The following is a 22419-nucleotide window of genomic DNA, read 5'->3' as shown; positions in this document are numbered from 1 at the left end:
AACGTCGTGTATAAGACTACACTTTCTACACCTGCCCTCACCTGAACCTAGAGTATAAGACATATACTATCTATACCTGCCCTCACCTAAACCTCGTGTTTGAGACCTATACTATGTTCACCTGCCCTCACCTGAACCTCGTGTATAAGACTACACTATCTACACCTGCCCTCACTTGAACCTAGAGTATAAGACCTATTCTATCTATACCTGCCCTCACCTAAACCTAGTGTTTGAGACCTATACTATCTACACCTGCCCCACCTGAACCTAGTGTATGAGACCTATACTATCTATACCTGCCATCACCTGAACCTAGTGTATGAGACCTATACTATCTACACCTGCCCTCACATGAACCTCATGTATGAGACCTATACTATCTATACCTGCCCTCATCTGATCCTCATGTATAAGACCTATACTATCTACACCTGCCCTCACCTGAACCTAGTGTATGAGACCTATACTATCTATACCTGCCCTCACCTGAACCTAGTGTATGAGACCTGTACTATCTACACCTGCCCTCACCTGAACGTCGTGTATAAGACTACACTTTCTACACCTGCCCTCACCTGAACCTAGAGTATAAGACATATACTATCTATACCTGCCCTCACTTAAACCTCGTGTTTGAGACCTATACTATGTTCACCTGCCCTCACCTGAACCTCGTGTATAAGACTACACTATCTACACCTGCCCTCACTTGAACCTAGAGTATAAGACCTATACTATCTATACCTGCCCTCACCTAAACCTAGTGTTTGAGACCTATACTATCTACACCTGCCCCACCTGAACCTAGTGTATGAGACCTATACTATCTATACCTGCCATCACCTGAACCTAGTGTATGAGACCTATACTATCTACACCTGCCCTCACATGAACCTCATGTATGAGACCTATACTATCTATACCTGCCCTCATCTGATCCTCATGTATAAGACCTATACTATCTACACCTGCCCTCACCTGAACCTAGTGTATGAGACCTATACTATCTACACCTGCCCTCAACCGAACCTAGTGTATGAGACCTATACTATCTCCCCTGCCCTCAACCGAACCTAGTGCATGAGACCTATATTATCTACACCTGCCCTCACCTAAACCTAGTGTATGAGACCTATACTATCTTCACCTGCCCTCACCCGAACCTAGTGTATGAGACCTATACTATAAACACCTGCCCTCACATGAACCTAGTGTATAAGACTACACTTTCTACACCTGCCCTCACCTGAACCTAGTGTATGAGACCTATACTATCTTCACCTGCACTCACCCGAACCTAGTGTATGAGACCTATACTATATACACCTGCCCTCACCTGAACCTAGTGTATAAGACTACACTTTCTACACCTGCCCTCACCTGAACCTAGTGTATGAGACCTATACTATATACACCTGCCCTCACCTGAACCTAGTGTATAAGACTACACTATCTACACCTGCCCTCACCTGAACCTAGTGTATGAGACCTATACTATCTACACCTGCCCTCACCTGAACCTAGTGTATAAGACTACACTTTCTACACCTGCCCTCACCCGAACCTAGTGTATGAGACCTATACTATATGCACCTGCCCTCACCTGAACCTAGTGTATAAGACTACACTTTCTACACCTGCCCTCACCTGAACCTAGTGTATGAGACCTATACTTTCTACACCTGTCTTTACCTAAACCTCATGTATAAGACCAGGATAACAAATGTGAAATGTTCAGTGTCTTTTAGCAATGCAATGATTTAAACCCGACCTGTATACCTTTTCATGGCAGGCTCTATTCGATCTCCGACCTGCAATATTGGAATTACTGCTGAGACTATTGCATAATGGTACAAGCAGCCTTCATACAATGTAAGCACATATCATTGTGCACCAGCGCAGAAGTGAGACTGAGACTTACTGATCATTGTGCACCAGCGGAGAAGTGAGACTCAGACCTACTGATCATCGTGCACCAGCGCAGAAGTGAGACTCAGACCTACTGATCATTGTGCACCAGCGCGGAAGTGAGACTCAGACCTACTGATCATTGTGCACCAGCGCAGAAGTGAGACTCAGACCTACTGATCATTGTGCACCAGCGCAGAAGTGAGACTCAGACCTACTGATCATTGTGCACCAACGCAGAAGTGAGACTGAGACCTACTGATCATTGTGCACCAGCGCGGAAGTGAGACTCAGACCTACTGATCATTGTGCACCAGCGCAGAAGTGAGACTGAGACCTACTGATCATTGTGCACCAGCGCGGAAGTGAGACTCAGACCTACTGATCATTGTGCATCAGCGCAGAAGTGAGACTGAGACCTACTGATCATTGTGCACCAGCGCGGAAGTGAGACTCAGACCTACTGATCATTGTGCACCAGCGCAGAAGTGAGACTCAGACCTACTGATCATTGTGCACCAGCGCAGAAGTGAGACTGAGACTTACTGATCATTGTGCACCAGCGCGGAAGTGAGACTCAGACCTACTGATCATTGTGCACCAGCGCAGAAGTGAGACTCAGACCTACTGATCATTGTGCACCAGCGCGGAAGTGAGACTCAGACCAACTGATCATTGTGCACCAGCGCAGAAGTGAGACTCAGACCTACTGATCATTGTGCACCACCGCAGAAGTGAGACTCAGACCTACTGATCAGTGTTCACCAGCGCAGAAGTGAGACTGAGACCTACTGATCATTGTGCACCAGCGCAGAAGTGAGACTCAGACCTACTGATCATTGTGCACCAGCGCAGAAGTGAGACTCAGACCTACTGATCATTGTGCACCAACGCGGAAGTGAGACTCAGACCTACTGATCATTGTTCACCAGCGCAGAAGTGAGACTCAGACCTACTGATCATTGTGCACCAGCGCAGAAGTGAGACTCAGACCTACTGATCATTGTGCACCAGCGCAGAAGTGAGACTCAGACCTACTGATTATTGTGCACCAGCGCGGAAGTGAGACTCAGACCTACTGATCAGTGTTCACCAGCGCAGAAGTGAGACTGAGACCTACTGATCATTGTGCACCAGCGCAGAAGTGAGACTCAGACCTACTGATCATTGTGCACCAGCGCAGAAGTGAGACTCAGACCTACTGATCATTGTGCACCAGCGCAGAAGTGGGACTGAGACCTACTGATCATTGTGCACCAGCGCAGAAGTGAGACTCAGACCAACTGATCATTGTGCACCAGCGCAGAAGTGAGACTCAGACCTACTGATCATTGTGCACCAGCGCAGAAGTGAGACTGAGACCTACTGATCATTGTGCACCAGCGCAGAAGTGAGACTCAGACCAACTGATCATTGTGCACCAGCGCAGAAGTGAGACTCAGACCTACTGATCATTGTGCACCAGCGCAGAAGTGAGACTCAGACCAACTGATCATTGTGCACCAGCGCAGAAGTGAGACTCAGACCTACTGATCATTGTGCACCAGCGCAGAAGTGAGACTGAGACCTACTGATCATTGTGCACCAGCGCAGAAGTGAGACTCAGACCAACTGATCATTGTGCACCAGCGCAGAAGTGAGACTCAGACCTACTGATCATTGTGCACCAGCGCAGAAGTGAGACTCAGACCAACTGATCATTGTGCACCAGCGCAGAAGTGAGACTCAGACCTACTGATCATTGTGCACCAGCGCAGAAGTGAGACTCAGACCTACTGATCATTGTGCACCAGCGCAGAAGTGAGACTCAGACCAACTGATCATTGTGCACCAGCGCAGAAGTGAGACTCAGACCTACTGATCATTGTGCACCAGCGCAGAAGTGAGACTCAGACCAACTGATCATTGTGCACCAGCGCAGAAGTGAGACTCAGACCTACTGATCATTGTGCACCAGCGCAGAAGTGAGACTCAGACCTACTGATCATTGTGCACCAGCGCAGAAGTGAGACTCAGACCAACTGATCATTGTGCACCAGCGCAGAAGTGAGACTCAGACCTACTGATTATTGTGCACCAGCGCGGAAGTGAGACTCAGACCTACTGATCAGTGTTCACCAGCGCAGAAGTGAGACTGAGACCTACTGATCATTGTGCACCAGCGCAGAAGTGAGACTCAGACCTACTGATCATTGTGCACCAGCGCAGAAGTGAGACTCAGACCTACTGATCATTGTGCACCAGCGCAGAAGTGGGACTGAGACCTACTGATCATTGTGCACCAGCGCAGAAGTGAGACTCAGACCAACTGATCATTGTGCACCAGCGCAGAAGTGAGACTCAGACCAACTGATCATTGTGCACCAGCGCAGAAGTGAGACTCAGACCTACTGATCATTGTGCACCAGCGCAGAAGTGAGACTCAGACCAACTGATCATTGTGCACCAGCGCAGAAGTGAGACTCAGACCAACTGATCATTGTGCACCAGCGCAGAAGTGAGACTCAGACCTACTGATCATTGTGCACCAGCGCAGAAGTGAGACTCAGACCAACTGATCATTGTGCACCAGCGCAGAAGTGAGACTCAGACCTACTGATCATTGTGCACCAGCGCAGAAGTGAGACTCAGACCTACTGATCATTGTGCACCAGCGCAGAAGTGAGACTCAGACCAACTGATCATTGTGCACCAGCGCAGAAGTGAGACTCAGACCTACATCACCTACATCACCAGGGATAAGGGATGAGCCCAGTGCGATCTTTATTTGTAATCGAATGGTCTGCCCGTGACCCTCTTCGTGGCGATCGATGAGTTCCTCAGTCGAGGAAAACTTAATCCTGGCGCATATAGTGAGTTAACAGGAATAAAGGTATGAAGGCATTGTCGCGGCCAGTTGAAACTGACCACGATAACAACACCTGACGTCACCTACACGCCAGCCTGTGATGTCATGGCCACTTATGTACTCAATGAAACCCAATCATCTAGTGCCTTGACTGTTTGACAGATAGTGTATATGTGTAGGGCAAGGGTCAAGGTAACTAAATATACCCATAGAGGCAATCTATGTATACACTGCTTTACTGACAATGTCTTATGAGGTGGAAGGTGATTGCTGCTGCTTCTACATTTGTGTTCACTGATGGTGTTTAAGCTGTGTCCGCTGTCTATGACAACATGTGCAAATTATCATGTCGTATTTAAGACACGAAATGTAACAAGAGGACAAATACGAGAGTTTAGTGTTTTGTCATTCTGGGCTATCAACATGTTTGCATTGAGCACCTTCGAGTTTAACTATTATACCTACACCAGAGTGTTTCACGAAGTATATATTTCATATAATGTCTAGTTGCATTTTATATTAAATTCATATTGTATGCCTACTGTTGGTGTAGGCGTCTGATGACTTCAACAAACTGGCATCTTTTCACGTTAACTTTCGAATATTCATTTAACATGTACGTATACTCGCACACACCTATACACGCACACACACACACACACACACACACACACACACACACACACACACACACACACACACACAATCGCACACACACAATCGCACACATACACACACAGCTACACACACCTACACACATAAACACATTCGCACACACATACATACACTCGCACAGACACGCACACACATACACATGCACGCACACACATACACACACAATCGCACATAGCTACGCACACTTACACACATAAACACATTCGCACACACAAACATACACTCGCACATATCTCCACATACACATGCACGCGCGCGCGCACACACACACACACAATCGCACACAGCTACACACACCTACACACATAAACACATTCGCACACACATACATACACTCGCACACACACGCACCCACCTCCACACACACACACACACTTGCACACACGCACGCAGGCACACAGGGCTTAATTACTCCTGATGAGCGAACGAAGAGCGAACGCGTATGTCTCAAATGAGGAACAAAAGAAGTCTGCAGAGCTGAACTACACCTAACTGTGGAAGACCAGTTCCTGGGAAGATCTAGACCCGCGCTTAGGAGGGGAATGTTTAAACAACCTGAGACGTATTCAGTAACATGGTCATCACCAATCCAGTTCTAATCCACTTTCCCTGCATGTGTTAATATTCTGATTCCGTGTAACTGAGATTGTCTTGCAACATATATGCACCATCCTACGTAATAATAGCCAAATGAGTACCTCCTGGTTACTGGCGGTGAATGCGTCCCGGTATGTGACGTTGGGGTGGAGGGTAGGGCTGATGTAGTGGATTATCTCGTCTAGCTTCGAATCTACCTCTACAACAGGTGTGTCCAGTTGGTTGGGCCAGTAGTAGCAACCCTTCCCTGCCCCGCGACCCTCCTGCACCGCCACAATGTCAACTTCAGCCGTCGAAACGATGTTCCTGAAACCTTGCACGTGTTGGTCTACCGTGGCATTAAGCTGGGACCGGTTTAAGTCAACAAATGGGGAAATTGCAAAACGCTTGCCAACACCATGGACAGCTTTACCAAGATTTCTGTACAATTCAAGATAGATCGATTTGGTGTCAACCTGAGCGAGACAGCTTTCATCTGTCGAATAATACCCAGCGATGGCATCAAACAACGATTTGCTGCCATGTAGAGGGGTTTTCAAGGCTTTGCTTGACTTGTGGTTTCTTGTAAATGTCCAGCGGTCGACTTCACCGCCAATCCTGTGTGAGTACCGAGATTTGTGGTCCAGAAGAACCCGGGAGGTAAATGCGTAATAAGCAGGCATAAGTTCTTCGTCAAAACCGAACTTGTCGTAGTTGCCAGGAACCGCAGGAAGCCCCAAGTACACAGACATGTTATTGGCAGCTGCGCTCTCCAAAAGTAGCTCGTGTGGATCGGTGCCTGCGAATGACGTGAAGAGCACGACCACTGACGATCCGGATGTTATATTACATGGATCACTGAAATAAATAACAGGGCAACGAACAAACTCTCACATCCGTTCTTCACACAATGATAATTGCCGAGCTGCTGAAAAATATCGATCGTATGAGGAGTAATAAGAAACAGTTCATATAGAGGTCACATTCAAATATACCTGCAACATACTATTCTCGAATGGACCCAAACGTTTTCGGGAAAATGCATACTAGCATGATTATAATGGCTAGAATTATGGAAACGGTTAACGAAACCTTGGCAAATTTGGCAAAAAAACCATTATTGGGTTGGAGAACTGATTTCGATAGCCTGCTAATAATCTCAACAAATTAATCAACCAGGGTGACTATGGAATTTGAGGGTGAGTGAGTGAGTGAGTGAGTATGGTTTTACGCCGCTTTTAGCAATATTACAGCAATAGCACGGCGGGGGACACCAGAAATGGGCTTCACACATTGTACCCATGTAGGGAATTGAACCCGGGTCTTCGGCGTGACGAGCGAACGCTTTAACCACTAGGCTACCCGACCGCCCCCCCCCCCCCCCCCTGGAATTTGAGAACAGGCGGCATCAGACGATAACACGAAGACCGCAAGATCAGATTATATTCGGATAGTCAGCAGGCTCAATCTATCGATGATGTTTTCAGGCCGGTGTTAATGAGTTTTTTCAGGAATAGTACATCCTGGCACTGCTTTGGCAATCAGTCAGGACCTCAACCTCAATGGTTGTGACAGGTTGTAGAACTACAGAGCATGTGGGGATTGTGGCCCACGTGACAGGTTGTAGAGCTACAGAGCGCGTGGGGATTGTGGCATATGTGACAGGCTTTAGAGCTACAGAGCGTGTGGGGATTGTGGCCCATGTGACAGGTTGAAGAGCTACAGAGCATGTTGACATTGAGGCCCATCAGACAGGTTGTAGAGCTACAGAGCGTGTGGGGATTGTGGCCCATGTGACAGGCTGTAGAGCTACAGAGCGTGTGGGGATTGTGGCCCATGTGACAGGTTGAAGAGCTACAGAACATGTGGACATTGAGGCCCATCAGACAGGTTGTAGAGCTACAGAGCGTGTGGGCATTGCGGCCCATGTGACAGGCTTTAGAGCTACAGAGCGTGTGGGGATTGAGGTCCATGTGACAAGTTGTAGAGCTACAGAGCGTGTGGGGATTGAGGCCCATGTGACAGGTTGTAGAGCTACAGAGCGTGTGGGGATTGTGGCCCATAGGGCAGATTGTAGAGCTACAGAGCATGTTGACATTGACGCCCATGTGACAGGTTGCAGAGCTACATAGCGTGTGGGGATATTGGCCCATGTGACAGGTTGTAGGGCTACAGAGCGTGTGGACATTGAGGCCCATGTGAGAGGTTGTAGCGCTACAGAGCATGTGGGGATTGTGCCCCATGTGACAGGCTGTAGAGCTACAGAGCGTGTGGGGATTGAGGCCCATGTGACAGGTTGTAGAGCTACAGAGCGTGTGGGGAGTGTGGCCTATGTGACAGGCTTTAGAGGTACATAGCGTGTGGGGATTGTGGCCCATGTGACAGGTTGTAGAGCTACAGAGCGTGTGGGGATTGTAGCCCATGTGACAGGCTTGAGGGCTACAGAGCGTGTGGGGATTATGGCCCATGTGACAGGTTATAGGGCTACAGAGCTTGTGATGATAGTAGCCCATGTGATAGGCTGTGGAGCTATAGAGCGTGTGGGGATTGTGGCCCATGTGACAGGCTGTAGAGCTACAGAGCGTGTGGGGATTGTGGCCCATGTGACAGGTTGTAGAGCTACATAGCGTGTGGGGATTGTGGCCCATGTGACAGGTTGCAGAGCTACAGAGCATGTGGACATTGAGGCCCATGTGACAGGATGTAGAGCTACAGAGCGGGTGGGGATTGAGGCCAATGTGACAAGTTGTAGAGCGACAGAGCGTGTCGGGATTGAGGCCCATGTGACAGGATGTAGAGCTACAGATTGTGTGGGGATTGTGGCCCATGTGACAGGTTGCAGAGCTACATAGCTTGTGGGAATATTGGCCCATGTGACAGGCTGTAGAGCTACAGAGCGTGTGGGGATTGTGGCCCATGTGACAGGTTATAGAGCTACAGAGCATGTGGGGATTGTGGCCCATGTGACAGCCTGTAGAGCTACAGAGCATGTGGGGATTGTGGCCCATGTGACAGGTCATAGAGATACAGAGCATGTGAGGATTGTGGCAAATATGACAGGCTGTAGAGCTACAGAGCGTGTGGGGATTTATTGCCCAAGTGACAGGCTGTAGGGCTACAGAGGGTGTGGGGAGTGAGGCCCATGTGACAGGCTGTAGAGCTACAGTGCGTTTGGGGATTGTGGCCCATGTGACAGGTTGTAGAACTACAGAGCATGTGGGGATTGTGGCCCACGTGACAGGTTGTAGAGCTACAGAGCGTGTGGGGATTGTGGCATATGTGACAGGCTTTAGAGCTACAGAGCGTGTGGGGATTGGGGCCCATGTGACAGGTTGAAGAGCTACAGAGCATGTGGACATTGAGGCCCATCAGACAGGTTGTAGAGCTACAGAGCGTGTGGGGATTGTGGCCCATGTGACAGGCTTTAGAGCTACAGAGCGTGTGGGGATTGTGGCCAAAGTGACAGTTTATAGAGCTACATAGCGTGTGATGATAGTGGCCAATGTGACAAGTTGTAGAGCTACAGAGCGTGTGAGGATTGAGGCCAATGTGACAGGTTGTAGAGCTACAGAGCGTGTGGGGATTGTGGCCCATAGGGCAGATTGTAGAGCTACAGAGCATGTTGACATTGACGCCCATGTGACAGGTTGCAGAGGTACATAGCGTGTGGGGATATTGGCCCATGTGACAGGTTGTAGGGCTACAGAGCGTGTGGACATTGAGGCCCATGTGAGAGGTTGTAGCGCTACAGAGCATGTGGGGATTGTGCCCCATGTGACAGGCTGTAGAGTTACAGAGCGTTTGGGGATTGAGGCCCATGTGACAGGCTTTAGAGCTACAGAGCGTGTGGGGATTGTGGCCCATGTGACAGGCTTTAGAGCTACAGAGCGTGTGGGGATTGTGGCAGATGTGAGAGGCTGTAGAGCTACAGAGCGTGTGGGGATTGTGGCCCATGTGACAGGCTGTAGAGCTAAAGAGCGTGTGGGGATTGTGGCCCATCTGACAGGCTGTAGAGCTACAGAGCGTGTGGGGATTGTGGCAAATGTGACAGGCTGTAGAGCTACAGAGCGTGTGGGGATTGTGGCCCATGTGACAGGCTGTAGAGCTACAGAGCGTGTGGGGATTGTATCCCATGTGACAGGCTGTAGAGCTACAGAGCGTGTAGGGATTGTGGCCCATGTGACAGGCTTTAGAGCTACAGAGCGTGTGTGGATTGTGGCCCATGTGACAGGCTGTAGAGCTACAGAGCGTGTGGGGATTGTGGCCCATGTGACAGGCTGTAGAGCTACAGAGCGTGTGTGGATTGTGGCCCATGTGACAGGCTGTAGAGCTACAGAGCGTGTGGGGATTGTGGCCCATGTGACAGGCTGTAGAGCTACAGAGCGTGTGGGGATTGTGGCCCATGTGACAGGCTTTAGAGCTACAGAGGATTTGGCCAGTGCTGTAACAAGGCGGTAGTCCCTGCACAAGGGTGCCAAGTGCCCAAAATGGCATCCAGTCATGACAAATATGTCGTTAGTGATGTCATTACTATACTAAGTAATAGATATTGAATGTGGTATGTTAGTGAAATGTATATAAAAATACCTCTGTGTCGTTGTTGATAACACCAGACGATAGTAAATTCTGGAGCTCTCTATCTTCCTGTCAAATTTCGGACACACCATGATGACTTCACTGAAGTTTTCTTCATACTGGTATGTTGCAAATGCCGCTACCTTCACACCAAGAGCAGATAACTCTTGTGTTGCTTCATCGAAACATCTCGTTCCAGTCACACCAGTGCTGCTATTGGTACTGCCGCACCAGACGAAGTTAAGATCTCGCTCCAGGTCATCTCGCGACCTGCGGATAATTGGTGGCGCTCTCTGCCATACTGTATCTCCGCCTATAGCCTTAAACTGTGACAGAGTCGTGTTCCAGTCGCGTATGGTGTAGCGGTCACGGAACCAGGAGGCCGTAATAGGGTAGGCAGAGGCTAGCTCAACACAGGCCAAGAGGCACAAGGAGAAGGTGCAGTCCATCATCACCAGAGGCGTGTGTGTACTGATACACTGTGTACACTCGTGTAAACAGATAAGAAGCTTACTTTGTGGACTAAGTTATCACTGATAATAGGATTAACGTGATATCCTGGACACAAAGGTCATGGTCACTGAGGTACATGTGATCGTGTTACTATCCTAAAATGAAACGCATAGCTGAATTCAACGACATACTAATACATTTACAAAGATATATAAACGTTTTGAATGTCAGTATTAATTTAGGGGACCGACCATTTTGTCCCCAAACATTATTGACAAAAATATTTATGCTTCAGTCAGTTGAAAAAAATAGAAATTGCGAGCCACAAAAATTACATGGCTGCGTTGTGTTTTTCTCGAAAAAGAATGTCATGCTCATAATTTATATAAAAATATATATGGTTATTTAGCTGTAGCTAAAAAATATCTAGATCTAATCTCAATACAAAATCCCAAAATTTGGTTCACATCATATACTCTTGATGACCGCTGAAGGACAGGGATGTTGTTCTGTGCTTGGAAATCTGTAGTGAATCGAGCTGAGTGTGGACGGACATTGTCGTGTTGAGGAACGACGTAAACTGGTTCATGAATGGCGTGTGGCAGAATGATCTCGTCGTTGTAACGAACGGCTGTCAAGTATCCTGGGACGTGTACAGGGACTGTATTTCAGTGTAAGAGATAGGCACACCATAACTGTCAAGATCACAGTTGCATAATCTTTGAATTTGATTTGACTATAGGGTCATATCAGCACCACTGGAGTCGTAACGCCACGTAATGGTCTGTGAACTCCGGCTTCCCTCAAACGGTTCCTGGCTTTTAGGGCGGAGATTATGCGCAGACCTGGGACTACAGAAGTGGTAGAGGGCACGCAAGAAGCATTTATGCAGGTGACGTAAGCGGATGAAGCGGTCCTTGACGGACGTGGTCACCCGTGGTCTTCCAGAAACGTGGTCTTCCTCGTGCCTGATACGTCAAAATCGTCCAGTGGTGCTCTGTGAATATCCATGAGCCTTGACTGAGAGCCACCAGCCTCCAAATAGCCCATTCGTTGAGCCTTAGTAAACCTAGGCATGACTTACAAAGTTTACTTTTCCTTGAATATGTGATGACGAAATTCGAGACCTCTGCATTTTAAAAGCCATACTTGTGCGTGTAACATGTGCATCAAAAGCTTTACGAGAATCAATGGACTCTCATTTTACGTTGTATCTTTAAAATTTCATTTTTTACGTCGTGTCGTAAACGCGGTATATTCATGTGGTAATGAAACCCAGAATGTGTGAAAACCAACAACATGCAAATTGTGACACGATTTTAATGATAATTATACCCATCTCTGCGATATTTTTTCTCCAATTATGCGTCTATCTGGGGGTAGTATATGAGGAGAAAACCATAATTCTCGGACACATTGTAGTCGAAGAAGACAGACACAGCACTTATGAAAAGTCGAGTCAGTTTATGAAATGGCTAGAAATTGGATACTTCATGTAACATGAACATCATTAGGGGTAAAATTATTTCATAACATTATTTGTGATAAAATATGCATCTCAAATGTGCATGTTTGACATGTGATGTCAGTGAAGTTTAGGTATTGATGTTCTGTTATACTGTAGATCGTAAACCTGTCAATCAATCAATCTTTATTTCAGAAATACTGAAAGGCCATAGGCATATCATGCATATCTTTGTGGATAGTGGATGGACATATTCATTTCTACCTGTTTAAGTCACTCATCTTATCATTTCTAAATTTCATTGCATGGAATATATATACGCTGTCAAAGGCTTCTGTACATTGATATTTGTAGAAGACATTAATTCATGAAACTTATATATATTTGGAAATTTGTGGGTGTAGGTATATAATTCGTAAATTCTGGTAAAATGGACAAATGAGAACAAAATGGTACTCATCCTCTGTTAGCTGTAGATTACACATTTTACATAATCTAATTTCCTTTGGGGTTTTGAAATATCTTCGCGTTTCAATATTTAATTCATGTGATGAACATCTGAATCTGGAAGTGCAATTCTATATTTTTACAAGAGTGGTTTCAAAAGATATTCTGCAGTTATAAAATGTGTTTTAAACAAACTAAAGTACTGACATTTTGATGATAAAGCTAGCAAACAATACCACTGTTGTATGTATGTATCTTTGAGCCTTTGTGTACACAATTTCACAAAATGTTCAGGCGTTCTACATTTTGACTTTGCCAAGCATAACCAAAGCCTAAATCAGTAATGAGCTTTTTAACTGAAGAAACCCAGTTTTGCTTTCCATTTTTGTCATACAATACCATCATTTCATAACACCTTTTTGGGTACCTATCATTTGGCATCCGTAATAGCCTTAACCAGTACTTTATGATTTTAATTTGTGCATTTATATATAATGGAAACTTACCACATTCACCACATACAACTACATTTTGGGTGTTTATCTTTACTCCTAAATATCTTTTGCATGCATAAACATGCACCCTTTCAATCAATTCTAGCTTTTGTACTCCCCAAACCTCAGCTCCATATAATAGAATTGGCTTTATTTTGTGTAAAAAAATAGATTAAAATTTACACTCAATAGATCTGAGACGATTAAGTATCCCATAGAGAATTTTCTTTGCTTGTGTTGCAGCCTGTATTGAATGAAAATTCCAAGATCATTTAATAGAAAAATGTACTCCCAAATATTCATAGCTTGTAACTACGTCCAGATAACTGTCTTTGTACAACCATTTCTCCCTTTTTGATAACATACCGCCGTTTTTAAATACAATAATTTTGGTCTTCTTTGTGTTAACACTTAAACCAAATTGTTCACAAAATTGCTCCAGCACATTTATCTCACTTTGAAGTCCGGGTACAGTACTCGAAATCATTACGACATAATCGGCAAAACAGAAGCAAAAATATTTTAACAATATCTGGGTGTAGCTGTATACCACCTTTACAATTGTTTTGTATTTCTTCTGCCAGCTCGTTAATAAAGAAAGTAAAGAGAAAAGGACTTAATATACATCCTTGTCGAACGCCTACATTGCATTCAAAATCTTCTGAGTACTTACCATTACTTCTTACACAAGCCTTTACTTGTTCATAGATACTTGATAATAGTTTCAACATCTTGCTGCTTACTCTTCGTAATTTAAGCAAGGCCCAAAGTTTATCACGATTAACCGAGTCAAATGGTTTACAAAAATCTACAAAAAGTGCATAAAGTTTCCCTCCTTTACTTAATAAATAAGGTTGAATTAAGGAATGTAACACAAAAATATTGCCTATAGTTGAGTACCCCTCTCTAAAACCAGCTTGTGCCTCATCTATTTTCTTAAATGATTCAGCCCCAAATACTAATCTTCTATTAATGATATCTACCGGGTAAGAATATCTTATTGTGTACGCTTAATAATGGTTGATGCCTTTATTAGTTATTGGTATCATTTACATGACCTTGTTTGTGAAGAGGAATGATAATGCCCACTGACCAATCTTTGGGAAAATTGGAGTTTTCAAAAATAGCATTAAACAAGACTTCTATATATCGGACAATTACATCTGATGAATTCTTAAAAAACTCAGGTATTACATTGGCAATACCAGGAGACTTTTAATTTTTCAATCTTTGTATACTTGAAGTGATTTCTTCTCTTGAAATAGGAAGATCTAATATATCAGCTACTAAACTAGCCTCCTCACTGTCTATTTTGATGTCTTCCTGCAAATCTTCACTGTAATTGTCAAAAGAACAATGTTTATACCAGGTATCTATGTTTATGTCATTTTTATATACCCGTCTTTTACCATTCAAGTGTTTGAGAGTAGACCAGAACCTTTTTGGATCATTTATGCTACTTTCTAGTTTTTCTCTCTGTCTCGCCTTGTATTCCCCTTTTTAACTTCTGCCTGTACTATTATAATTATTTCTATCTTGGTTGTAAATTGATAAGGATACTGCATCTTTAGTTTTCCTAAATATCTGTAAGCACCTACATCTTTCCTTTTTGAGGAATGCACACTCAACATGAAACCATTTCTTATCTGTAATACTTCGACCAACTTTCCCTCTCATACAGATACCAGACTTACTCAATGCTTCAACCAAACATTGCACACTTTTATTGATGTCAGTTAATGGCACTTCCATTGATCTGTGAAGTAATTCTTGTACGGTATCAGAGTAAAAAGCATCACAAAATTGCTCGTTCTTAATATTGTCCCATACAAACTTGAAACAATCACCTATATTACATTGTGTGTTACCTAAATGTCTAGGAAATGTGACTTTTGCTGATTGTAGACTGACGATGACCGGTAGATGTGATGATTCAGCTCTTGATGTAATAGTAAAGTCAGAACAGTAATGAAAAAGTTACGTAAAATCAACAACATCCGAGTCAGAGCCACATCTCCCATTCATTATGTGAATGTTAAGTACTGAGCACTCTGTCTGGATTGCTGTGCACTCTTTCCTTGGTGTCGATTACGTTCAATAGATGAGGTGTAAATGCTCTGGTCAGTCTGGTGTCTCTCGGACAAGTCCTGGGACTCACTCTTCTCCTGTGCCAGTGGCTCCAGGCGTTGTCTCTCACTCTCCACTATCCTGCCCCCCTTATAGTAATACCGCTTGTTGGGGTTCTCAGTTCTCATCCTGTTGAGTTCTTTTCTCTGAAACTTTGTCAGATCATTAGCAATCCCAAATCTTTTAAGGTCTCCCTCATTGCAATTGCCTGTAGTTGATCCTCCCAGTGGGTCAACCGTGCGATTACTGGGCTTGGTTTCCCCTCTCTCTTCGATTGCAGCCGATCAGATCTCTCTATGTCCCTTGGTGTTAGTGGGGAATATTTGGGATCCTTTTCACGAGCTCTATTTAATACATCAATAACCTTTCCTTTACACACACTATATGTTTCACCACTACTACTCTCGGGTATTCCATAGATTGTGATATTGTTTCTTCTACTTTGTCTCTCCTGTTGCTCTATTCTGTTTTCAAGTTGGCTGATATATTCCCGGAAACCTTCCATATCTTCAACCTTTTGTGCTCAATGTCATATATTATATTGTGTAATCAATCATCGTTTCGAGTGCTTGATAAGTCACAAGTTATTTGATCGGCCATTGTCTCGAGTATTTATTAGTGTATCTAATCAGTCACAGCGCTCTCATCGTGATGTGCATACATATTATTCTGCCATCGTTAAGTTCGGTCTTCCAAGCTTTCAATGACATTTTCTGGGAGATAATTCTTCAAGCATTCCAAAGAATATTTCCAGACTTTATCTTGATATTCTTTGTTTCTGTAAAACATCATTATGGTTGTTAACTTTCACTTCCTGATATTGGTATAGCTTGAGTGGGAACAAATTAAAGAATCCAACAATAACTAACTCTTTGTGTACATGATCAACGGAGCATCAAGCAAGAAGGCAGCAACTTACACTTACTAACACACGGATACAGATACTCAGACTAACACATGAATAAAGCTACTCAGACTAACACATGGATAGAGATACTCAGACTAACACTTGGATAGAGATACTGAGACTAACACACGGATAGAGATAGTCAGACTAACACACGGATAGAGATACTCAGACTAACACTTGGATAAAGCTACTTAGACAAACACGTGGATAGAGATAGTCAGACTAACACGTGGATAGAGATACTGAGACTTACACGTGGATAGAGATACTCAGACTAACACGTGCATAGAGATACTCAGACTAACACATGGATAGATATACTGAGACTAACACATGGATAGAGATACTCAGAGTAACACATGGATAGAGATACTCAGACTAACACATGGATAAAGATACTCAGACTAACACATGGATAGAGATACTCAGACTAACACGTAGATAGAGATACTCAGACTAACACATGGATAGATATACTGAGACTTACACGTGGATAGAGATACTGAGACTAACCCTTAGATAGAGATACTCAGACTAACACACGGATAGAGATACTCAGACTAACACATGGATAGAGATACTCAGACTAACACATGGATAGAGATACTCAGACTAACACGTGGAAAGAGATACGAGACTTACACTTGGATAAAGATACTCAGACTAACACTTGGATAAAGATACTCAGACTAACACATGGCTAAAGATACTCAGACTAACACACGGATAGAGATATTCAGACTAACACACGGATAAAGATACTCAGACTAACACGTGGATAGAGATACTCAGACTAACAGGTGGATAGAGATACTCAGACTAACACATGGATAGAGATACTCACACTAACACATGGATAGAGATTCTCAGACTAATACATGGATAGAGATACTCAGACTAACACATGGATAGAGATACTCAGACTAACACGTGCATAGAGATACTCAGACTAACACATGGATAGAGATTCTCAGACTAATACACGGATAGAGAAACTCAGACTAACACATGGATAGAGATACTCACACTAACACATGGATAGAGATTCTCAGACTCATACAGGGATAGAGATACTCAGACTAAAACATGGATAGAGATACTCAGACTAACACATGGATAAAGATACTCAGACTAACACATGGATAGAGATACTCAGACTTACACGTGGATAGAGATACTGAGACTAACACTTAGATAGAGATACTCAGACTAACACACGGATAGAGATACTCAGTCTAACACACGGATATAGATACTCAGACTAACACATGGATAGAGATACTCAGACTAACACGTGGAAAGATATACTGAGACTTACACTTGGATAAAGATACTCAGACTAACACTTGGATAAAGATACTCAGACTAACACATGGCTAAAGATACTCAGACTAACACACGGATAGAGATACTCAGACTAACACTTGGATAAAGATACTCAGACTAACACGTGGATAGAGATACTCAGACTAACACGTGGATAGAGATACTCAGACTAACACATGGATAGAGATACTCACACTAACACATTGATAGAGATTCTCAGACTAATACATGGATAGAGATACTCAGACTAACACATGGATAGAGATACTCAGACTAACACATGGATAGAGATACTCAGACTAACACATGGATAGAGATTCTCAGACTAATACACGGATAGAGAAACTCAGACTAACACTTGGATAGAGATTCTCAGACTAATACACGGATAGAGAAACTCAGACTAACACTTGGATAGAGATAGTCAGACTAACACATGGATAGAGATACTGAGACTTACACTTGGATAAAGATACTCAGACAAACACGTGGATACAGATACTCAGACTAACACATGGATAGAGATACTGAGACCAACACGTGGATAGAGATACTGAGACTAACACTTGGATAGAGATACTGAGACTAACACGTGGAAAGAGATATTTAGACTAACACACTGATAGAGATACTGAGACTAACACTTGGATTAAGATACTCAGACAAACACGTGGATAGAGATACTGAGACTTACACGTGGATAGAGATACTCAGACAAACACATGGATAGAGATACTCAGACTAAAACTTAGATAGAGATACTCAGACTAACACTTGGACAGAGATACTGAGACTTACACGTGGATAGAGATACTGAGACTAACACACGGATAGAGATATTCAGACTAACACATGGATAGAGATACTGAGACTAACACTTGGATAGAGATACTCAGACTAACACATGGATAGAGATACTGAGACTAACACGTGGATAGAGATACTCAGACTAACACTTGGATAGAGATACCTTAGACCAACACGTGGATAGAGATACTCAGACTAACACGTGGATAGAGATACTCAGACTAATACACCGATAGAAATACTCAGACTAACACTTGGATAGAGATACTCAGACTAACACACGGATAGAGATACTCAGACTAACACATGGCTAAAGATACTCAGACTAACACACGGATAGAGATACTCAGACTAACACTTGGATAAAGATACTCAGACTAACACGTGGATAGAGATACTCAGACTAACACATGGATAGAGATACTCACACTAACACATGGATAGAGATTCTCAGACTAATACATGGATAGAGATACTCAGACTAACACATGGATAGAGATACTCAGACTAACACATGGATAGAGATACTCAGACTAACACATGGATAGAGATTCTCAGACTAATACACGGATAGAGAAACTCAGACTAACACTTGGATAGAGATAGTCAGACTAACACATGGAAAGAGATACTGAGACTTACACTTGGATAAAGATACTCAGACAAACACGTGGATACAGATACTCAGACTAACACATGGATAGAGATACTGAGACCAACACGTGGATAGAGATACTCAGACTAACACTTGGATAGAGATACTGAGACTAACACGTGGAAAGAGATACTCAGACTAACACACTGATAGAGATACTCAGACTAACACTTGGATTAAGATACTCAGACTAACACGTGGAAAGAGATACTGAGACTTACACTTGGATAAAGATACTCAGACTAACACTTGGATAAAGATACTCAGACTAACACATAGCTAAAGATACTCAGACTAACACGTGGATAGAGATACTCAGACTAACACAGGGATAGAGATACTCAGACAAACACATGGATAGAGATACTCAGACTAATACTTGGATAGAGATACTGAGACTAACACACGGATAGAGATAGTCAGACTAACACACGGATAGAGATACTCAGACTAACACTTGGATAAAGATACTTAGACAAACACGTGGATAGAGATAGTCAGACTAACACATGGATAAAGATACTCAGACTAACACGTGGATAGAGATACTCAGACTAACACGTGGATAGAGATACTCAGACTAACACATGGATAGAGATACTCACACTAACACATGGATAGAGATTCTCAGACTAATACATGGATAGAGATACTCACACGAACACATGGATAGAGATTCTCAGAATAATACATGGATAGAGATACTCACACTAACACATGGATAGAGATTCTCAGACTAATACACGGATAGAGAAACTCAGACTAATACACGGATAGAGATAGTCAGACTAACACATGGATAGAGATACTGAAACTTACACTTGGATAAAGATACTCAGACAAACACGTGGATACAGATACTCAGACTAACACATGGATAGAGATACTGAGACCAGCACGTGGATAGAGATACTGAGACTAACACTTGGATATAGATACTGAGACTAACACATGGATAAAGATACTCAGACTAACACATGGATAGAGATACTGAGACTAACACGTAGATAGAGATACTCAGACTAACACACGGATAGAGATACTCAGACTAACACTTGGATTAAGATACTCAGACAAACACGTGGATAGAGATACTGAGACTTACACGTGGATAGAGATACTCAGACAAACACATGGATAGAGATACTCAGACTAAAACTTAGATAGAGATACTCAGACTAACACTTGGACAGAGATACTGAGACTTACACGTGGATAGAGATACTGAGACTAACACACGGATAGAGATATTCAGACTAACACATGGTTAGAGATACTGAGACTAACACTTGGATAGAGATACTCAGACTAACACATGGATAGAGATACTCGGACTAACACGTGGATAGAGATACTCAGACTAACACTTGGATAGAGATACTCAGACTAACACGTGGATAGAGATACTCAGACTAACACATGGATAGAGATACTGAGACTAACACATTGATAGAGATACTCAGACTTACACATGGATAGAGATACTGAGACTAACACGTAGATAGAGATACTCAGACTAACACATGGACAGAGATACTGAGACTTACACGTGGATAGAGATACTGAGACTAACACTTAGATAGAGATACTCAGACTAACACACCGATAGAGATACTCAGACTAACACACGGATAGAGATACTCAGACTAACACATGGATAGAGATACTCAGACTAACACGTGGAAAGAGATACTGAGACTAACACTTGGATAAAGATACTCAGACTAACACTTGGATAAAGATACTCAGACTAACACATGGATAGGGATACTCAGACTAACACATGGATAGAGATACTGAGACTAACACTTGGATAAAGATACTCAGACTAACACACGGATAGAGATACTCAGACTAACACTTGGATAAAGATACTCAGATTACACGTGGATAGAGATACTCAGACTAACACATGGATAGAGATACTCACACTAACACATGGATAGTGATTCTCAGACTAATACATGGAAAGAGATACTCAGACTAACACATGGATAGAGATACTCAGACTAACACATGGATAGAGATACTCAGACTAACACATGGATAGAGATTCTCAGACTAATACACGGATAGAGAAACTCAGACTAACACTTGGATAGAGATAGTCAGACTAACACATGGAAAGAGATACTGAGACTTACACTTGGATAAAGATACTCAGACAAACACGTGGATACAGATACTCAGACTAACACATGGATAGAGATACTGAGACCAACACGTGGATAGATATACTGAGACTAACACTTGGATAGAGATACTGAGACTAACACGTGGAAAGAGATACTCAGACTAACGCACTGATAGAGATACTCAGACTAACACTTGGATTAAGATACTCAGACAAACACGTGGATAGAGATACTGAGACTTACACGTGGATAGAGATACTCAGACAAACACATGGATAGAGATACTCAGACTAAAACTTAGATAGAGATACTCAGACTAACACTTGGACAGAGATACTGAGACTTACATGTGGATAGAGATACTGAGACTAACACACGGATAGAGATACTCAGACTAACACATGGATAGAGATACTGAGACTAACACGTGGATAGAGATACTCAGACTAACACTTGGATAGAGATAGTCAGACTAACACGTGGATAGAGATACTCAGACTAACACTTGGATAGAGATACTCAGACTAACACTTGGATAGAGATACTCAGACTAACACGTGGATAGAGATACTCAGACTAATACACCGATAGAAATACTCAGACTAACACTTGGATAGAGATACTCAGACTAACACTCGGATACAGATACTCAGACTAACACTTGGATAGAGATACTCACACTAACACATGGATAGAGATACTCAGACTAATACACGGATAGAGATACTCAGACTAACACTTGGATAGAGATACTGAGACTAACACATGGATAGAGATACTCAGACTAACACACGGATAGATATACTCAGACTAACACTTGGATAGAGATACTGAGACTAACATGTGGATAGAGATACTCAGACTAATACACGGATAGAGATACTGAGACTAACACTTGGATAGAGATACTCAGACTAACACTTGGATAGAGATACTCTGACTAACACTTGGACAGAGATACTGAGACTTACACATGGATAGAGATACTCAGACTAACACTTGGATAGAGATACTC

At 43.3% G+C, this 22419-nt stretch overlaps 2 protein-coding genes across 2 annotated transcripts in view; both read right to left on the bottom strand.

The window, feature by feature from the left end:
* The window catches only part of LOC124128867, a 128446-nt gene extending 117375 nt beyond the window's left edge, over positions 1-11071 (bottom strand). Inside the window, exons 1-2 of the mRNA XM_048383882.1 lie at positions 10598-11071; positions 6133-6868 (exon numbers count right to left, since the gene is read on the bottom strand). Coding sequence (XP_048239839.1) covers positions 6133-6868; positions 10598-11037 — 1176 coding nt within the window. The 5' untranslated portion in view covers positions 11038-11071. The remainder of the gene's footprint in view (positions 1-6132; positions 6869-10597) is intronic.
* A 1605-nt stretch (positions 11072-12676) lies between these two features.
* The window catches only part of LOC124127633 (retinol dehydrogenase 14-like), a 56896-nt gene continuing 47153 nt past the window's right edge, over positions 12677-22419 (bottom strand). The window contains exon 8 of the mRNA XM_048383883.1: positions 12677-16349. Coding sequence (XP_048239840.1) covers positions 16250-16349 — 100 coding nt within the window. The 3' untranslated portion in view covers positions 12677-16249. The remainder of the gene's footprint in view (positions 16350-22419) is intronic.

This window comes from Haliotis rufescens, unplaced genomic scaffold (genome assembly GCF_023055435.1).
Source record: "Haliotis rufescens isolate VD_foot unplaced genomic scaffold, xgHalRufe1.0.p SCAF_5, whole genome shotgun sequence".
Lineage (NCBI taxonomy): Eukaryota > Metazoa > Mollusca > Gastropoda > Lepetellida > Haliotidae > Haliotis > Haliotis rufescens.
This window is presented reverse-complemented; position numbering and strand designations above follow the sequence as displayed.